At 37.3% G+C, this 21,256-nt stretch overlaps 3 protein-coding genes across 5 annotated transcripts; 2 read left to right on the forward strand and 1 right to left on the reverse strand.

Moving 5' to 3' along the window:
- Positions 1-1,895: 1,895 nt before the first annotated feature.
- c25h11orf24 (chromosome 25 C11orf24 homolog) lies at positions 1,896-8,404 on the reverse strand. 3 transcript variants are annotated; one of them, XM_026202192.1, is made up of 5 exons: positions 8,140-8,404; positions 7,328-7,368; positions 6,565-6,759; positions 3,578-3,730; positions 1,896-3,356 (listed from the first exon to the last, which is right to left on the reverse strand). In XM_026202192.1, exons 3-5 carry the CDS (start codon positions 6,728-6,730, stop codon positions 2,572-2,574), a joined length of 1,104 nt encoding a protein of 367 aa, XP_026057977.1. In that variant the 5' UTR covers positions 6,731-6,759; positions 7,328-7,368; positions 8,140-8,404; the 3' UTR covers positions 1,896-2,571. The 3 variants fall into 3 exon arrangements, with proteins under 3 accessions (XP_026057977.1, XP_026057978.1, XP_026057979.1); XM_026202193.1 differs by lacking the exon at positions 7,328-7,368; XM_026202194.1 differs by lacking the exons at positions 7,328-7,368; positions 8,140-8,404 and adding an exon at positions 7,029-7,305.
- Positions 8,405-8,622: 218 nt separating this feature from the next.
- LOC113043067 (AP-3 complex subunit sigma-2-like) lies at positions 8,623-12,267 on the forward strand. The gene is made up of 6 exons (XM_026202195.1): positions 8,623-8,808; positions 9,189-9,280; positions 9,461-9,572; positions 9,970-10,041; positions 10,975-11,082; positions 11,714-12,267. The coding sequence occupies exons 1-6, from the start codon at positions 8,740-8,742 to the stop codon at positions 11,837-11,839; spliced, it is 579 nt and encodes a 192-aa protein (XP_026057980.1). The 5' UTR covers positions 8,623-8,739; the 3' UTR covers positions 11,840-12,267.
- Positions 12,268-13,389: 1,122 nt separating this feature from the next.
- LOC113043070 (aminopeptidase N-like) lies at positions 13,390-20,879 on the forward strand. Its single transcript, XM_026202197.1, has 20 exons — positions 13,390-13,976; positions 14,061-14,203; positions 14,343-14,479; positions 14,607-14,733; positions 14,854-15,008; positions 15,115-15,228; positions 15,329-15,472; positions 15,574-15,639; positions 15,765-15,830; positions 16,224-16,396; positions 16,777-16,853; positions 17,272-17,405; positions 17,513-17,568; positions 17,654-17,801; positions 17,881-17,969; positions 18,053-18,163; positions 19,000-19,167; positions 19,254-19,394; positions 19,487-19,568; positions 19,674-20,879. The coding sequence occupies exons 1-20, from the start codon at positions 13,417-13,419 to the stop codon at positions 19,821-19,823; spliced, it is 2,841 nt and encodes a 946-aa protein (XP_026057982.1). The 5' UTR covers positions 13,390-13,416; the 3' UTR covers positions 19,824-20,879.
- Positions 20,880-21,256: the final 377 nt, after the last annotated feature.

Consider the following 21,256-nt stretch of genomic DNA (forward strand, 5'->3'; position numbering starts at 1 on the left):
TGTGAGCGGAGCAGGCAGTAATTCCCGGGCCTAGAGAAATATGCTGTAATGAAACCTGCCTTTACAGTCACCTGTGCAATATAGCTCTTGGCGTTCTCTTTGATCCACTGAGCACTGCACGCAAATAAATAATAATAAAAAAAAACACTTTCTCCGCTGCATGTTGTTACTTTTGAATATTAGCCTTTGTATTAATGCATCCAAGACCTAATGAAAGACATATTTTGCGCGTAACAGATGCCATCTGGAACAAGTCCTCTTAAAACAAAGGCTTTTTAGAGGCATCATGTCAATGTGCTTTGCACTAACCCTGTTGCTTGCTACCTACTTCTCACTGGACATTCATAGGCAGGATTTCATAGTCGGCCTGAAGCCGTGGTGAAATATGTGTCTGCCTCCTAGTTACACAACCAAGGCAAACAAGGATATTCTGTTGAAAGCTGTAGCAAATAAACGGCTAATAGCTAGTATCAATACCAAACCATCAAAACAAATGAGAGGTCCACTGTTTAGTTTGGAGAGCGAAGTTAATGTTTTATTGGAAACTTGTCGGCGTTGTTTCTGTTCTGGCATGAAGTAAAAATCTAGGATGTCAAATGTCAAAAGAAAGTGAGAGATTGGGAAATTTTGAGGCCTGAGACAATTCCTTTGGAAATTACAGAAATGCATCACTCGGCAAGAAATGTGGTAATCATAGGTTGTGAATTTTCTTTTTTAAGGTCAGATCAGGTCAGCAACTAGTTGCACAACTGCCTGCAGAGGATAACAATGAACTCCAAACCCTGTCCTGTGCTTCTCTAATAAAATCCACATTTCACCAAACTCTTGTTGTTTCCCCCCAAAACAAAACGTCCCCTGGTGAGCTAGTTGTAAAGGTGTCGGCCCACCTTCCTTCCATCTCATTATTTTCCTCCTTGCCAATTAAACTTCCAGACCTTTAAAACTAGACAATGTGCATCGCACGTTTCCAAGGTGCAATTATTGGCCGACAGATGTGGCTTGTTTATAGGTGGCATCTTGTTTACTCCAAAGAGTGATTGATATGCACTACTCATAAAACACTTTGAAACCATGGGAAACCTGGGGCCCATTGGCTCCTAAAGCAAGACCATGGACCCCTTGAACTTAGACATCCTTTTCGGTTTGGTGATCAACAGATTTTTTTCAAATTTTCTATGCTGATTTGATTGAACCATTGAACATCTGGTTAAATGTGTTAAGAAGAGCCGAGAGGACCAGCTAAAAGCATTAAGTTAGTCAAAACATTTAAAGAATTCACCCAAAATTACAACTAAAATAGTTGAAAATACATAAAAAAAAAAATTAAATAACTGTTTAAAATATAACCTGGGAGGCTGTTTGCATTCATGTTTTCAAATATCATAGCGACAATGAACGAACAAAATGTTAGCGGTTTAAAAAGATTCACCAAATCAGCTTGAATCAGACGCACAGATCTGCGAATCAGTTGGAGCTGTTAGAGTTAAAACAGAGTCATGTATAGGTTTATGACTGATGTAGCTACTACTTCAGGTTCATGAGACGGATTGTTCATGACAACGTTTATACATATTAACAACATTGTTTTGTTGCGGTCAATTCATAATTATATAAACACTGAAATATTTTACAAATACATTAGCCATCGTTTAAAACGAGGTCATAAATTTAGTTTAAATTTTTTCCAAAACTCCGTCACATTTGTTAATGTGCTAGTTAAATGCGGACCATCTTATTTTTGGGGGGTGAACTTTAATAAATGGAGAAGTGAAACACATGATGAAAGTCCAAATTTCTGTGGAAACCAGATGCACAGATTACCGTCAGCCTACTATGGATCAAAGTTAAGTAAACATCAAGTACAGACAGACTTCAACACAATAAGATAACCGAGTGCAAAGTGAGTTTTTCTTCTTTATTATATATATTTATTTATTTTTTTAACAGTGCAGCTATTAAGACTTACAAAATCAATTTGGCACATATCAAACTATCATACTTCATCCCTTCCTCTGATCTGTTCTTTGTTCCAGACACTGAACACACAATGGCTGAGTTATTCCCTTGGCTTTACAATAATGTGCTTCTGTGCCACAATTCTTGATTTGGCATTTATTCCTCACACATACACAGAGAAAAAAAAAGAAAAAAAAAAAAGGCATTAATTCATAACCAATTCTTTGAATGTTCCTGAACCGTTCCCACAAACATATAAAGGCAATTGCAGCCAACTTACCAGCTGCAGAAGAAACACTGGACATTAGACAAAACATTTCCATGTATTGCACTATGAATCCCTTATAATGACATTCGTTGAACGAAAATTGAGGGCTAAGTTAATACTAAGGCTTCAGCCCCAAGTGCCAAGAATTACATGGAAGCTAAATCTGCATAGAAACAAAAAGATATACATCATACCAACTCGCTCGAGCACCAGCTGGATTCTCTTATCTAGAAGTCGTACAAGGATTTCAAGCGTCTGAGTGCTACCAAGGGCTCTCAAACCAAAGTCAATCTGCTACCAACTTTTGAAAATGGAAATATACTGAAATGTAAACCACACAATCCCGGTCAGACCCCCGAATCGGAGTACATTCCATTGATGAGATAGTCGACCTGAGTGTAGTCCTTCCGCTTGTAACTCTCGTATGCTTGTTTGAGAAACATCGCCACCGTGACCACGAGGAAGAGGAGGCCAAACAGAAGAACGGCCAACAAGGAGCTTGTGTTCAACAGGTGGCTGGTCAAAGGGTCTCCGGCCACCTCAATCATGGCTTTGTCCCCTTTGGGAATGTCCTTAGGCAGTGCAGACACCACTACTGAGGGGCTCAATGAGGTTTGTGATGGCTTGTTCTCATCGGATGATGCTGCAGAAGTTTGGTTAGGTTTTGTGGTAGGAGTGATTGAAGGTGTTGTAGGCACTGATGGCGAGATGCTGGCAGACATGTTGGTCCCTGAATGTGATGTTGAAGTAGACAGTTTTGGAATTATGGTTTGTGCAACAGTTGTGGTTGAGCTGGTAGTTTTTGTAAAGGGTTTAGGGCTGGTTGTGGTTGGATTAGGTGTAGTTGTGTTGGTGGATGTCACGGCTGGTGTTGTCGGAATGGTTGTGGCTGGTTTTGGCACTGTATCAGTTGTGGTGGCTTTCTCTGTTGGAGTTGTCTGTAGGTTGGTGGTCGCTATAGTCGTAGAGTTGGGATGTAAAGTGGTCGGATCTGTGCTAGTGGAAGTCCTGGAGATCGAGACGTTAGGTTGAGTTGGCAAAGGCTGCGTTATATTTGGTGAAGAGCTGTGGCCAGCAGACTGATTGGGAAGCGCAGAATTATTCATCAGATTTTTGCCCCCATGGAAAGAGTCTGCAAAAACAAAGCTTGGGTTGGTAAATCGTGACATCTGGCTGATATTCTGAAACACGTTATTGAACTAATGTCACAATTTAACATCACAATTAACTCTTTTGTATCAGATAATTGTAAGAGGTAAAGTTAAAAGAATGAAACCAATTCAAACATACTTGGAAGAGCAAAAACCTATAAAAATACAAATAAAATTCAGGCAAATGGAGGAGTGGTATTACCATTTGAGATCACACAAAGTTCCATTAACAGGTTGTTGAAATTAGTGTCATTTCCAAAAGAACAATTCTGGGTATCTTTCAGGCAGCTGATCAGAAAACACACAGATTGTGTTGTATTAACAATAGCCTTCGGACAAACTTCATCTTTAGGACCTGAAAATGAAGAACAAAGCAAATCAACAGGATTTTCTCTTAAAAAAAAAAAAAAAAAAAAATGTATATGGTTACTTGATATAAACCTTGTTTGTAGTGAATTTGGATGGACTTCAAAACCCCATAAGACTGTTGAATAGACAGTTGCTAATGAATCAAAATTGTGAATGCGAGTTGCAGACCGAATTAACTGGTGAGCTAAAAAGACAACCAGTTAAATCTGATTCACAAATAAATGACTCTGAGCAAGTTCTGAAAGTCCCCTTTATCAAGTAAGATAAGTTAAGTTTATATCAACCTTCAGTCCAGAAAAAAAATAAATAAAATAGGGGGGCACAACAAAACAAAAACTGGACATTGTGCAACCATAAACCAAATTTAAGAGAACAAATAAACCAAACCCAAGTTTCTAAAGGCTGTTTTTTAGAGTGTCATTGCCAAATATATTTTACAGTTCGCTCTAAAATATGAAATAAAAGGAACAGTGCAATCTGTGACTCGTCAACCTGGGTTGTTTTCATTGGGACAGAGACGTTCCCCGAATGCTCATTACTGGATGTCAAGCTGTATATCCTGAGCTCTGCAGTCTTCGGGAACGAGCCACGACCGGGAGGAAAAACAGGCCTTGCCGCACCTCTCTTTGATCCCCTACCAACAGCCATGTGTGCATTAGGTACAGCACACCTCAACCTCCACATCCGTCTCCACTCTTTCCCTTATTCCCACTTCCCTTGATTACTTAACCAGGTGTCTGCAGCACGGCAGGACCAAACAGGGCTATAAAGAGTTTGCTTGTGCTGGCACTGCAGAATGCTCTAAAATGCCCCCATTTCCCTTTTTGGACCTTGCCAACGGACAATCATCCAGCGTTTAAAAGCTCCAGGTGAATCAATAGCCAACCTCGGTGAAGTGAAAAACCCCCGGTTGAATCATCTCTTGGTCAGCGTTGAAACTAAATTGAGAGGCCAGCTGCATCGTGTGCATTTTTTCCCCTTTTAAACACTTCTCCAGCTGTTTGAAGCAGAAATCACACAAAACCTAAGGCTAAAGGAGAGCGGTGTGACAGTGGAGGACCTGGCCTGATTTTTGCAGTCTCCACAGGTTGCCCTGTAGTACGTTTAGTCTTTGACGGGTCCAAAACACACCGTTCCCTGCAGTGGAATGTGGAACGCTTACGTATTTATAGCTGGCCATCATTCCAAACATTTCAGACTTCCAGATGGCGGTGAGGATTCTGACCTTGCTTTCCATCTCTGTACGGGTAACATGCTGGAAACTCAATACCGACAACATACGTGAGTGTTATCAGGTGGGGGCAGGGCCAGTCGCTCTACCCCCGAAAACAAAGCCAGCACACCCCGGGGTCATTTCAGCTGTCTGCGTGTTTACAGAGGTGGCGAGATAGTCAAGTGCAACGTGTGTGGTCAAAGCGAGAAGGGAAAAAAAGAAAGCGATTTAATTAGAAAAAGAGCATGTCTTGACGAAGACTGTAGAAGGGTATGGCCTGCCGAAGCAGCGCCTGGCGCATAAGCAGAACAGCCAGCCCAGGCCTCCCTTTCATCTTAAATGTGAAACACATGGCCTTCTTTGAAAGTGCACGTCCTTCAAGAGAAAAAAAAAAAAGTGATGTTTAAAATACAAAACACAACAGATGGCTTTAATATGATATTCCGCAGGTACCCTGTATTATCTCTGAAGGTAGCATGCAGACTGAGGGCTTGGGAACGAAATGCAAAGAAAAACAGGCTGCTTTATCTCTTGGAAATAGCTGAAAATTATCAGACAATTATGTCTGTGCAGGGTTCAACAGTAAGGATGGCCTGTGTGAGAGCCTTTCAGCCCAGTTGATGGAACACTAAAGACATACTTCATTTTACAAACTTAAAATAAACCAAAAAAGAAGTATAACATGTCTCAGTGCATTTTCTTTTTGTATTCTACAGGAGGTTCGTAATAGTGCGGGTAAACAATTAATGGCATCCAAAATAAATGTTTTATGTAATTTGTGTGTACTGGGCACGCATATTTTATTATATATATATATATATTTTTTTTTTTCCCCACACATTAAACAAATAAGGTGCTTTTTTATAGCAGTGTTCCTTTAACATAGCAGTTAAAATATTTATTGTAGCCTAAATCTCAACTTATAAGATTAATGTTATTAAATTATATACAACAAGCCATGTGTCACTGCCAGTACATTAATGTTTCTATAGAAAATATTTAATACTTTGTTATAGAAAAACAAAATATGCTCCAAGTCCAGAGCCTCGATCAGAACATTACTACAGGCATCCTCCGAACAGAGACCTGCACAATCACGGGACGCATCGCAACAGAGTGTGGCGCGGGACAACACTTGATAGGAGGGTAGAGACTCGTGTGTGCGGGATTTGGGAGAATAATTGAGGTGCTAGGCAATCGTATCCCATACGAATCAAAATAAACCACAAAGTTAACAAAATGATTCACTCCACTGTGTTGGGAGCGCTTCTCTGCTGTCTTCGCGTGCTATCAGAAACTTCCAATTTCCAACTTAGAAAGTCATGCTTATGAGCTCGTTGCATGCTTTTCTGTTAAAAATACCAGTGGACAATGGTTTGTGAATGTTGATGCTTAGCCTAGATAATTTGATCGAGAGCATCCCCACCTATGACCCATGATTTGTATTCAGAGCAAATTAGCAACAGACTTTCATAAAAAAATAAAATAAAAAAAACACAACTGCATTAACTTGCTCAGCCCTAATATATACACATACACAATTATTGAAATGCATTTTAAAGGAATCAATTATCAGGATATTTGAGGTGCAGTAGAGATGATCTTACAATTGTTTGGGTCACATTTCCCTGGGTTTTCCGCAGTCCCATTAGCCACTATCCTGAGGCCATTTACCAATTGCAAGGGTGCACACGGAAGCACAAGGAGACCCAGAATGGGCAGCAGAACCAGGACGGGATGGACAGTCATGATCACATGAGTGGCTGAGACCATAATGTGAGAGAGGGTCACATCCCCAACACCTGTGAGATATACAAAAACATCAACACTGTTGCTAGAATCAAGTCTATAGATAATTTTTAAAAACATTAGATTATAGAAAGAGATATATGAATCTTATGAGAAAAGGAAGTGAGAATGAACATAAAATGTGAGTAAATTGCGCCACCTAGTACAAATTCCGAAACACTACAAGGAAGTTTGCTCTAACTGTAAAACAGCTGTTTCAATCCTTCTCAACTAAGACTAGACCACAAGTGCTAATAAACACGTAGGCATAATATAAAGTTACCTTTTATGTTCTTTTTTTCCACATTAGAAGCTCCTGTTTTAAAGTAACATAAGCCCTGACCTATTCTAAGCGTTTTGAACTTGAGATGAAACTGCAGTTATAAAGGCTTTGTTGGTTATAAGGAAGTTTCAAAAGTGAATAAATAGGTCTTGTGTGAAGCACATAAGTGTCTGCCACACCCCTCTGAACGCCTGTTACAACAGTTACTGCAAACAGCACCGAAGGGCTCACTAAACCCGTTCCAGGATGTACAGATCACATGACTTCCAACGAGGCTTGCACAAAGGAATGAAACTCACTAAGCGATGAAGCAGATTATTCACGGATGGTCCGTCCTGAGCTGGAATAAAAACAGGAAAGAAATCAAGCTATAGAAAAAGAGACACTAGTATAATCCCTTCCAACAAAGAATGCCAATGCATTATTGCATCTGTTTTTCTTAACCTATAAAGCCCCCTTCCTCAAATCTTGCCCTGGAGGTCCAATGCACTGCAGTGTTTAACTCCAACCCTGATCAGCCTCACCTGTCTGGGATTCTCTAATGATCCCAAATACATTCACTGGCATTGATTAGCATGCTCAGGTGTGTTTGATTAGGGTTAGAGCTAAACTCTGCAGGAAAGTGGATCTTGAGGTCCAGATTTGAGGATCCCTGCAATAAAGGGTTAATTAAGGCTGATTACGCATTCCTAAAAGTTTAACATTTTAACTTACAGCACAATAGAAGTAATTATGCAAACGAATGTTACAGATCAAACACAACCCAATACTTATCTGAGAGTATTATTATGTTTACTAACTTCTTCAGAGTCATAACTTTGGGAATGTAGGTCAGTTGAGAGCAGTGCGATTACAAACAGCACTGTTGTTTGAGGTTTACGATGGACATGTTTTCTAACTCACATTTGGATCTATTTGTCTTAGAGACACACCCTACAGTATAAATAACACACACATACATTCATATAAATAAAAATTGCACTACGTACAAATTCGTTTAATAAGAGAAACCAAATAAATGGCTACAATAAAATGATACAAAAACGGTGTTAACTTTAAATCAATAAAGCACTGCTAAAGCAACAATAAAGGCGTAAGAGGATGCACTTACCAACAATCACAACGCGTCTTTTTGCAATACAAATGTCAGTTTGGATGCATGTAAACAACAGCGTCTCTAAAACACTTTCTTAACTGCAGTTTACATGCGCAAGCAAATGAATAGTCTCATTCCTCGTGCAGTGCGTGGAAATGGTCACTCTCCTGTCAAGGGTTTCATATTTTAATTCGGGTTGTTTATATAAGTAGCAGCTAGCTGATAGACACGACACGCGAGTGACGCGACAAGAGGAAACACTGGACTTCCGGGTCACGCAGCGGACCGTGAACGCGACAAAATAAAGGTCCGCAGCTCATCGTCATTCAATATGAGTTAATTGAACGCAGGTGAATATTGATTACAAAAATCATCAATCATTACAAAAATAGCACGGTAGTCATAGTTTGTGGAGTATAATGGGATTATCTGTAAAAATGATTTGTATATGGATATTAACAAACACCGCCAAATATTTCAAAGTACAACGGACTTTTATAATGTAAAAGTCACGTGACACGGAAGTACCTAGATTCGATTTTTATTGACAAGCTGAAGCTCATCTAAAAAAAAAAGAAGTAACGTTAACTATATAAAAATAATCAAGCGGCAAGGATGATCAAGGCTATTCTCATTTTTAACAACCATGGCAAACCCAGGCTCATCAGATTCTACCAATATTTTGTAAGATAAGTGCATAAAAGACACTGAAGCTGCATTCTTACTACCAGCAGATTCATTAGTGTCTTTTATTCAATATATCAGTTGAACATGCAGCTTCAGATAAATCATTTGTGTACAAATAAAATGTTTTGTGATGTGGAATGTTTGTTTTTGTCTGGCTGTTTTACTCAGTTCCTCGTTTAATTTTTGCTTATTTATTATATATTATGTATAAGCTCATCTATATATATGTAATGATTTATATTACATGTTAGTAGTCATTTTTGTATAATGTTAAACCACTAATGTTTCATTCCCTCTTCTGTTTATTTTAATACCTAATTTAAAAGTGAATGTGGAAAATCCAAGGTAAAATGAATTAATCAGGTTTCTTTTCACAGGCAGAAGACATGCAACAACAGATCATTAGAGAGACCTTTCATCTGGTGTCCAAACGAGATGACAATGTCTGCAATTTTCTGGAGGGCGGAAGGTGACATAATCTACACAATAATGTTAGATATAAGAGCCTACTGTTATAGTGAACCAAATATCTACGTCTAGTCCTGTATGAGGATGGAAATCTAAGGTTATTTTGTTCACTTCAAAGTTATTTTGAAGTGCTCAGTAAAACTCAGAAGTGATTTACTGTAGTCTTGCTCTTCACTTTTAGTTTGATCGGAGGCTCTGATTACAAGCTGATCTACAGACACTATGCCACCCTGTACTTTGTGTTTTGTGTGGACTCATCAGAGAGCGAGCTGGGGATTCTGGATCTCATTCAGGTAAACATAATACATTGTGCATGCTGTAGTTCTGGCCACAAGGGGGTAGTTAATGTATCTCATATTGCATTCAGGTGCCAGCTTTTTAAAGATGTACATTAAGACAAGGAAGAATTTAAAACACTTGTTTTAGTGCAATGGTCATTTAACATATCAGGATGCATTAGTTCTCACTGGACCATACTGATTCTATATTACCTGTACGTATTATGTGAATACCATTCATTATGTATGGTATATATTTGAATGGTAATGCCATAGAACCTTTTTGTGCATGAGTAGTTAATTTGCTTCTTTTTTGGCATATGTAACCTGAAACGCTACTTGAGCCTTTTGAAAATCTCACTGAAAGAAGTTGTTGTTGTCATTCACAGTTGTGTATAATTTTGTCATGCAGGTCTTTGTGGAAACCCTGGACAAATGCTTTGAGAATGTGTGTGAACTGGACTTAATCTTTCACATGGATAAGGTCCGTTTTCAAAGTTATTATCGTTAACAAAATCTAAAATGAAGAAAACACATTTATGTTACAATAAAAAAAAAAAAAAAAAAAAAAAAAATATATTTATCTTCATGTAGTAAAATTAAAATGAAAAAAAAAATGAGTTAGAAATATATAGATATAACAAATGTTATAAGAATAAAAACCATAATAGTATATCATGATACTAAAATAACCCTTGTTCCTTTCATAATGACTTATATAACTCTACCTCCGTAGTTACCAAAAGTGCTCTTTGGTGCTTTTAAATGTTCATCAGGGCATGATTAATGGGCAGTGATTGTAATTCGATCCAGTATATAGTGGAAAGGTTATATGGAGGTCACTACACTCTTTCTGATAATTGCCCGTTTGTATTATGGCTCCACTTTAAAACCTGTTCATGATAGAAGTGTACACTACATTGCTTTTGTTAGTTATCTAATCAGTAAAAAATGTTTTATGAGTGGAGGGAATTACTTGCAAATGGCGATGTATGTCTTTATGGCAACTCATCTGAGTATGCCATTTGTAACGTATTTGATAATACACATTAGTAGTCCTGTGCATGTGTGTGTTTTTATGGGTTATGGTCTTAGTCTCAGTTTAACGCTCTGTTTCAGTCAGCTGAGCTGTTTGTGTTTAAGTATTTATTTTATGAATCGCTTTTTGCATCCGATTCACAAGCTAATAGTTCCTATGAAGCAGTTAAAGTACATTAAAACACACAGGTGAACTAGATTCCTGAACAAGCGACTCCTACGAACTGGTTGCTTTTAGTAAATATATTTTAAATATTTACTACCCCAATAAAACAAGAATCGGATTGTGGAATGTGTTTTGTTACTCAGGCCTAGCTGTTTATTCATAAGTTACTAATGAAAGACATTTGAAGGTTGACGTTTTTGCTGTTTATTCCAGGTTCATTACATTCTCCAGGAAGTTGTTATGGGTGGGATGGTTCTGGAAACTAACATGAATGAAATAGTTGCCCAAGTGGAGCTGCAGAACAGAATGGAGAAATCGGAGGTGAGTTCACATTGACGGAATAACCAGTTGTCGCTCCAGTTTATTCAGACATCTTTTACATGCATTGCTATGCCTCAACCCAAACAGGGGCATTTTTAAATAGTTTTCTGTGAAAGATACATGCTATTTTCTTAACAATTAAAAAAAGGTGAAATAATATTGTACACATTAACTTGATTATTAGCTGCATGGTTGACACAGAGCGATTGATAATGTTTGACAACACTAGATGTACTCTTATGTATACATGGAAGGGGTTAAAATGAGGAAATATTACATAAGACGATACAACACACTCATTAAAGAGAACCAAAGCAACATCCATCCACAAAATTTAGTTAAAGACCATAGAAACTGGATGGTGCTGGTTCATAAACTCTACCGTACTTTGACAACAAAATGCAGTGTTTAACAGTTCTGAATAACTTTAAATGTATTTGTAATAATTTTTATTTTAATTGTATATTTTGTTTTGTCATTTTTCACTTGACTTATAAGATTGGGTTACAGAGTATTGTTCATAGGCCAAGTTTGGGCTTCAGTTTAATGCAGAATAAATCCAGTATGATATAAACAAGAACTTTGAGGGTAATAACAGTAATAGAATATATTTTGTGTGTGTTTTTGGCAGGGTGGTCTGTCTGGCGCACCAGCACGAGCTGTTTCTGCTGTGAAAAATATGAACCTTCCTGAAATACCCCGTAACATAAATATCGGGGACATCAATATAAAAGTGCCCAGTCTCTCCCCGTTTTGAGTTTGCATGTCTGATCAGTGTGTTTTTGTGTGTGTTGTTACTTTGTTGACATTCATTGCCATAGATACTGTAGATATTGCCATTTATGGACTTATGACTGACCATCACCTGAGGACTCTTAAAAGTCCGGAGCACACTACTGGGTCCAGTCATTTACAGTGTACTTTTTCAATTTCAGACTTTGGTTTGCAGACAAACCGTTTCCAATTTTGATTTAAGTGTTGAACAGTATTTTGTCTGTGATGTAGCAAAATTCCAGAATACTGTACTAACGTGTCATTGATGCCAACAGACCGACTACTAATGTCACACATTAATAATTTATTAAATGTTACTTGGTCATTAAAAAGGTTTTTGTCCAAATTCAAGTCTTACTTTTAAAAAAAAAGGTTTTTATTTATTGCTTAATAAATGAAAAGAGTTCTTCAGGGTTGTAAGTATCTTTTGGTTAGCCTGCATTTGAGACTAGTATAAGCTTGATTCCAGACCTTCTCCACATTTAGAAAATAAAATATTATATTAGCCCTTCATCTTTGTGTTGAAAAACATTTTATTGTTACAAAGAATCTGCAGTTTCACCAGATCTAAATGTCGTAAGTGTGTAAGATCGGTTTAATACATAACAGTGTGTCAGCAAATTTTTGACAAATCATGGTTGCACAACCAAAACAACAAAAGCATATCTAGAAATCTCTGATACTGCATGTTACCTTTGAAGATAGAGGTCTATCAAAGGTCCACAGCCTTTGGATGACGTCAGGAAGCCATGGAATTAATTTCTTTTTACTTTGAAGATACAGAATATTTAATAACAAAACCTGGTCTCATTTTAATAATAATAATAAAAAAATAGACTTTTATAAAAAGTAAAAATCACTGCTCACATACCAGGAGCCTTTAGATTTAGTGATGTAAATACTGCACAAAATGAAATATTTATTGTTTTATAGGTGAGTTTTATGGTGATTTTGTTGAACACCTCATTTATAGCCAATAGGATAATCTTTACACCTATGCATTTTCAAATGAATGGTCCGTCTTGTGCTATTTGCTATATTTGAGATACTTATCTAAATAATAAATGTCATGCCTGATACAATGTTCCTCCATAAAATAAACATTCCAAAGGCCAAATCTATGTATTACTTTCATCTTTTATATGACATTTTTAGACATATTAATCCTGACCTTTGCTCCTGGTAAACATTACGTAATTTAGTTAAACTGTTTAGGTAAACTGTTGTATAGTAAAAGTCTGCAAATGAAATTCACCTTGAATGGATTCACAACATTGCATGTTTTTTTAAATATGCAAAATGGATATTTATCAAGAAGAGATTTATATAATGTGTATGCACTGATTAGCCACAACATTAAAACCACCTGCCTCTGTACGTGTCCTGTATCTGGCACTAAGACATTAGCAGCAGATTTTTCCTGCAAGCAGAGAGAAGAGGCCTACACTATATGTTAATTGATGAACCATTAATTCATGTGGGAGGAGAATCCTCCCAAGCCTTAAATAAAACGTTGTGCAGATGTCAGTTTCACTCATCTAATCCTTTCATTGATGTAACATGGGGAAGGGTTTCTACATCAGTAAAACTTTTGGGATAGTAGGGATTGTGTTAGCCGCTGGAGCGCTAGCCACAATCACAGCTCTCCCGGTGGTCTACTCCCAAGAAAAGTCCAAGAACAATGAGGGTAAATTCACAGATCCAACAATGGCACCATCCAATGAACCATGGGACCAGTGGCGCCTTCCACAGACTCTTAGTCCACAAACCTACAATGTCACTCTGTGGCCACGGCTCCAGCCGGATGCAACTGGACTCTACATCTTCACAGGGCTGTCCAGCGTGGTCTTCAGATGTGTGGAAAAGACAAACCTCATCCTCATTCACTCTAACAAGCTGAACATGACAAAGCATCCCACCTTGCTTGGACTTGGAAGCAAACCAGCTCCTACCATTGAATCAATTGTGATGCACACAAAAACACAGTATATGGCGATTCATCTGAAAGAAGAATTAACTGCTGGGGAAAGCTACGAGCTCTACACAGAATTTTTAGGAGAGCTTTCGGATGACTTGGGAGGCTTCTACCGAAGTGAATACTATGAGAATGGAGTAAAAAAGTAAGACGTTTCTTTGACTTATCAGTTCTACCTATTCTACAACAGGCTTCACATGTATAGTTAAATCTCCTTGTTCATTTTTAGAGTGGTCGCCACAACTCAGATGCAGGCAACAGATGCCAGGAAGGCATTCCCTTGCTTTGATGAACCTGCAATGAAAGCGATATTCCACATTACTCTTTACCATGATCCAGCAACCGTAGCCCTCTCCAATAGTGTTGTGAAAGGTAAATTTACATTTTATTCTGTACAGGAGCAGTGTTGGGTAACTGCTTGGAAAAAGTGTAGCTTACTAAGCAACAAATTAATCATAATTTGAAAAGGTTAAACTTGTTTCATCAGTCAGTGTCTCTTTTTGACTTTCAGACGAGGTTAACGTCACCGTGGATGACACTCTTGTAACCAGAACAACATTTGCACCGACAGAAGTGATGTCGACATATTTGTTGGCATTTATTGTCAGTGATTTCGTCTTCATTGAACAAAACATGGACAATCTGCAGGTAACTTATCTTATCTTAAATTCCACCAGTTTAAAAATGAAACATACTGCTCTCTGCCCTACCTAATTTAGTGAAGATTAGAAAACATCATGTGTTCATCTACTAAAACATACTGTAATTTATGCAGATCAGAATTTTTGCCCGTCAAGAAGCCATAAATGCAGGACAAGGGGAGTATGCGCTCAGTGTGACTGGACCAATTCTCAAATTGTTCGAGAAGTATTACAATGTCCCCTATCCACTGCCCAAATCAGGTAAGAACCCATGATAAGTCCAGGCAATTAATTTTTTTATATCAAAATGCCAATTTATTTGGGTTAAACCTTCAAATTTGTAGGCCATTTTTGAAGTTAATATCTCAAAATATTGCACAGATCAAATTGCTCTGCCAGACTTCAACACTGGTGCAATGGAAAACTGGGGCTTAATCACATACAGAGAGACGGCCCTGCTGTACGATGAAGAAATATCCTCAAATGAAAACAAAGAGAGAATCATTACTGTTATCTCCCATGAACTTGCTCATCAGGTATAATGCAGGAGTTGTTTTTTATCATTTGAAACTTTATTTTCATCAACCTCACAACAGTACAGTTTACAACCCCTGTAATTAATCAATACACTACCTTTTTCAGTGGTTTGGAAACCTTGTGACTGTCAGGTGGTGGAATGATCTGTGGCTCAATGAAGGTTTTGCAACTTATGTAGAATATCTTGGGGCAGATGAAGCTGAGCCGGATTGGAACATTGTAAGTGTCTGAAGAAAAAGCCAGAGCAATAAATGGTAAATGCAAAAAGGTATCACTAAGAGCAGATGAAATCATTACTGACTCTGTTTCTGTCCCACAGAAAGATTTGATCGTTCTGAATGATGTGCACAAAGTTTTTGCAATAGATGCACTGGCCTCGTCTCACCCTCTGCTGTCTAAAGAAGAGGAGATCCAAAGACCAGAGCAAATTAGTGAAATGTTTGATATGATTTCTTACAGTAAGGTAGTATGGGAGTTGTTTTCTAATTTGACTATAATTCTTAATAATGAAGAACATACAGAATACATGTGGTTTGTCTGGTAATTCGGAGTATATTTCTCTAGGGGGCATCTGTACTTAGGATGTTATCTGACTTCCTGACTGAGAAAGTGTTTACTCAAGGTCTCCAGGTAAAAACCCTTTGTACACTGTTCCTTGTTGTTCTGTACAGTAAAAATTTAATATGCTTTTGCAATCGAGGAGGTTTATGTACATTCACAACAAATTGACCTACAATTCTGTCTGTACAAAACAGACTTATCTGGATCATTTCAAATTCAGCAACACGGTATACACAGACCTTTGGGAGCATCTTCAAAAGGTATGTTGCAATTAAACTAGACTGTTCAACCATGACATTACCTGTTCCCTGTCGATAATTCACTCGTACTGCATCTGCTTAAGATGCTATGGGAATAACGCTTTTTCTCAGTTGCTGGAAGCCTTTTCAATGACGTAGGCCATTGGTTCGTGCAGTGAATAAAAAATTAATCTATGGCTCGGTGCGCTTTTATTTCACTACATGGACCCATGGTCATGTAATTACACAGCGTTATTAAAAGGCTTCAGTAATCTGATGAAAAGGAGTTTTTCCTCATAGTATCTTAATGAGATGCAGTATTTGTTGCTGTATCACAGGGAACCGAAGTTCCGTTAGTAACCGAATATGATTTGTCGCCACAAAACACATGTGCTCATTTCTGAAATGTTGTAGGCTGTGGACAGCAGTGGTACCACTCTTCCCAGATCTGTGCAAGCGATTATGGACAGATGGGTTCTTCAAATGGGCTTTCCTGTGGTCACTATTAACACTGCAACTGGCCAGATTACACAAGAGCACTTCCTCCTGGACCCTGACACTAAACCAGACAGGCCATCAGAATTTAAGTATGTCAAAAAAAAAATTTGAAGAAGAAAACACAACAACTATTTATCTCCTATTACTGATTTCAATCAAAGCAGTTTACTAGATATGAAACTGAAGTATTTTCAGTTGTCGATTGGACGGAGGCAGATTTTCTTATTGTGAGATTGCAATCAGTTGTAAGGAAGGGGCAGGGTTAAACAGACTAAATGATTGGAAAAGTCTGGCATACATCAACGGAGAGAAGTTTGGAGTATCACCGGAATGAAATATATGGACAGATGAATCGTTCACAATTAGATCAATAACATATATTTAGACTGATTTCCTTTTTTCATACCAATTCATTACATATATCCAACTTGTGGAATTAATCACAATATTATTATAATTTTTTTTCCAGTTATGAGTGGTTTGTACCAATTTCATGGACAAAAAAAGAAACTGAACAAAATATACACTGGCTTCTACAGAAAACTGGTGAGTTCAAATATGACAGTGACCGTAACATTCACAATTATATTTACAGTGGAAGTGATAGGTCATCCAAAAATACTGTCATTACATATTCACATTCATGTTGTTCCAAATCCTTATGACTTTGTTTCTTATGTGGAACTCCAAAGAATAAAGCAAAATAAAAGTAGTCCATAATATTTCTATAGTTTATTTAAGATCTTCTGAAAGCATATGATAACTATTTTAAAAAAAATTCTGTTAAACGTCTTTTTTATGTTCCACAGAACCAATTATGATGAATTAATGATGACAGCTTTTTCATGTTTTAGTGAACTTTGTTTGTAAATATATTCACAATTTCTCATTGGATGTCAATAAAGGGTAAAACAGTTTTTGTTTTAACAAATCTATGTATTTCGGCTCTACTTTTCTAATTTAGACTTATCGGATCAGATGAAAACCAGTGGTGATGAGTGGGTTCTGGCCAACATTAATGTGACAGGATACTACAGGGTTAACTATGATAATGAAAACTGGCAACGCCTACTTACTGTTCTCAAGACATCAAGACAGGTATGAAAAATTATTAAATTAAAACAGATTTGGATTGTTTGGATTTCTTCTCATTCAGTATTATAATTGGCAGTAATTTTTTATGATTATTATTTGATTTCATTTAGAGCATTCCAGTTATTAACCGGGAACAGATAATTGACGATGCATTTAACCTGGCCAAGTGAGATCTGAACTTCTTTCTTTGTTAAGTTGTGAGGCTATGTTCCAGTCATTCCAAAAACTATAAGCATCGTTTTCCTTTACAGAGCGGGAATTATTGAAACAACGTTGGCTCTAAGAACCACACTGTTCCTCGACTCTGAAACGGAGTACATGCCGTGGGAGTCTGCTCTTGATAACCTGGACTACTTTTACCTCATGTTTGATCGCACAGAGGTGTACGGCCCCATGCAAGTAAGTTTGTCTCTAAATATTTCATAATGTCAACTCAGCTGAGCTTGAATTCTAACATCACATTGTTTCATACCTGCAGAAATACATTGGAAATCAAGTGAAATATTTGTTTGAATACTTCACAACGCTTACAAATTGGGAGGATGTGCCTCCAGGACATACTGACCAGTAAGTCATGTAAATATATAGTAAAAATAACTGCTCAGATTTGCTCTCAAGCATCTATTAATTGAATATCTTTATATCTGCAGATATAATCAAGTTAATGCACTCAGAGTTGCTTGCAGCACTGGTCTTGAAGCCTGTACCACTCTCGTAAAAACATGGTTCCAACAGTGGATGGAAAATCCAAATGTCAACCCGTGAGTTTCACTCAACAGAAATCTTATAGAGTATCTGATGATGTTTCCTGAGTGGATCACAGTTCAAATGTATATTGATGCAGACTATTTAATTGTAAGCTTATACCTTAAATTAAAAGGATATTTGACCCAAAAATGAAAATTCTGTTGTTAATTACTCACCCTCATGCTGTTCCAAACCAGTAAGACCTTCATTCATCTCCAGATTAAAATGAAAAGGTGCAGTAGGATCTTGCATCTGACGCTAGTGGCTGCAGTCTTCAGCCTCCTTGTCAGTTTGCCCAACCTCGGAACGAGCGTTTTGATTGGATGGAAATGTATTGGTCTTACGCCTTCCAAAGAATATATGACTACAGATAAATACATTTTGACCACTAAACTTAATGACTGTTCTCGGAATGTGAAAAGACTTTCAACCAGCATAACACAAAATGTTCCTAAAGACAAACACCTATTGCACCTTTAAGACGTTTTTTTTATGAAATCCGAGAGCTCACCCTGCATAGACAGCAATGGAATGGAAATGTTCCTACACCCAGAAAAGTAGTAAGGACATCGGTAAAACAGTCCATGTGACATCAGTGGTTCAAATGTAATTTTACAAAGAATTTTCTTTATTTTTCTTTTCTATGCACACAAAAAGTACTCTCATAACTTAATGACATTAGGGTTGAACCACTGATTTCGAATTGAATTTGCATTCCGAAGATGAATAAAGGTCTTACAAGTTTGGAACAGCAGTAGTAATTAATGACAGAACTGTAATTTTTATGTGAACAATCCCTTCAATAGATTACCATTTAACTGTATTTTTTTTAATTTTTCCATTGCTTCAGTATTAAGGCCAACTTGAGGTCTGCAGTGTACTGCAGTGCCATTGCTGCAGGTGGTGAGAAGGAGTGGAACTTTGCTTGGGAGATGTTTGAAAAAGCCACTGTTGCTTCAGAAAAAGATAAACTGAGAGCTGCATTGGCATGTGCCACCGAGCCTTGGTTACTGAACAGGTGAGCTCACTGCAGCTTAATTCTGACAAATACATACAGTTCTCATTGTATTTATCTAAACACATGTGCTTCGATTTATGTTGTAGGTATCTCAAATACACTTTGGATCCAGAAAAAATTCGGAAACAAGATGCCACCTCTACCATCGTCAGCATTGCAAGCAATGTGGTCGGCCAACCATTGGCCTGGGATTTTGTTAGAGCCAACTGGGAGTACATTTTCAATGAGTAAGGAAAAATACTGGGGTACTCGATTTGATTAACAATGCAGATAGCAGTTCTCTATAGCTACATATTCACTTCTTTTATTTTACAATTAGGTATGGTGGTAAATCTTACATATTCCCCAATCTGATCAGTGGGGTCACAAACCGATTCTCAACTCCATTTGAATTGGAACAGGTATGTGATCTTCCCAATAACTGCTATATTGATTTGACTGGTATCTTGTAGCAGATCCTTGAATTTAAATCTTTCTTAATCTACTTTCCTGTTTCAAAAACACAGCTGATACAGTTCCGGGATGACTACGCTCACATAGGTTTTGGTTCCGGAACCTTAGCCATTCAGCAATCCATCGAGAGGACTACCGCCAACATCAAATGGGTCGAGAAAAACCAACAAGCAGTCTTAGAGTGGTTTAGAAATCCATCGTAACTAAAAAATAAGCACATACTGTAGTTTGTTTGCTCTGAGGAGGAGAGGAGCACTGGGATATTTTTTAGCTTGGGCCTACAGTAGATGAGCATTAAAGGAAATGATTATTTATAATTGATGATGTTCTAAATCTCAATATTTTCCAGAGCTGCTTTCTTTATATGAGGATGTATGTAACATGCAAATATCTATATATATTTAAGGTGTGCCTTGGTATAATTGTCTGTATTCCCTTTAAATTGTTTTTATGAAAAAAATTAATTGTAAAATTATAAAACACCTTTGCAGAGTGAAACAGAATAGAATATGCAAATAGTACAGAAATCTTTGTCATTTATTATTTGGATATTTGAAATTAAAAACCTCAATACATTAATTAATTTGTATTTTTTTTACACAATTTTCAACTTTTGTTCTATTCTGCGGTATTGTAGAGATGGTAAACATAAACAATTACTATTATTATATACTATTAAACCATTATTTTTATATTGTGAATTTGTATCTTTAATTAAATGTTTTCATGTGAACATTGTTGTCATAATCAGAATGTCATATCAGACATGACATGACAAATGACTCGCGGTTCAGTGTGGAAGTCAGTTCTCGAATCTGTAACAGCCCTAAATGATTGACAGACTGAGATGAACTTCTACCTCTCATGTGAATTTAAGGGTGTTTCGTGAAACTTATATACTAATAGCTTATAAAAAGGAACCCATTTATAAGAGTCATTTGTTAGCTAATCATAAGGTGATGATATCTGATTAATACCTCACAAAGTTTTCCAGATGGTTGCCAACAGCGATTTACTGTCAGCATTTTTTTTAGAATTTCAATCTTGGTCTGGAACACAAATTAGTGTTCATTAGTGAACATTAAAATTAGTGATGATTTCATAGCTGTGATGCAGACATGTTTTTCTGATCAGGTATTTAAAAAAAAAAAAAACCTTTTTAGGTTATCAGATTCTTTTACTGGCTTGTCTCAGTGTTAATGTACTGTATAAGTCGTTATACCCTTTGGAGGAGAAAATAAATTTGATTGCAATGTGAGTTGGATGCACTTTTCTAGGGATGACATCATTGGCTACCATTGTTGGGTTGGACAATTCAACTCCTTCCTTCTACAGAAGTTCCTGCTGAGCCCTGGAACGAGTATCATCTACCAGACACTCTGGTTCCAGACTACTACAACACCAAGCTCTGTCCTCGACTCCAGATCTATGGGCATGGGGTATGCATCTACTCTTCACTGGCAGTTGAATAGTCCACTGCTAAGATTTACCCCCCCCCCCCCATTATTGGTTATTGTTTTCTAAAGGCTCTCACTCTTTAAGTAGGCTTCTACCTTATATTAAATGACAAACACTAATTCCTAATTTACCTGGCACATTAATATTGGACGACATCACAGGGCATTATGGGTTATAT

The sequence above is a fragment of the Carassius auratus genome, chromosome 25, assembly GCF_003368295.1.
Source record: "Carassius auratus strain Wakin chromosome 25, ASM336829v1, whole genome shotgun sequence".
Classification (NCBI taxonomy): domain Eukaryota; kingdom Metazoa; phylum Chordata; class Actinopteri; order Cypriniformes; family Cyprinidae; genus Carassius; species Carassius auratus.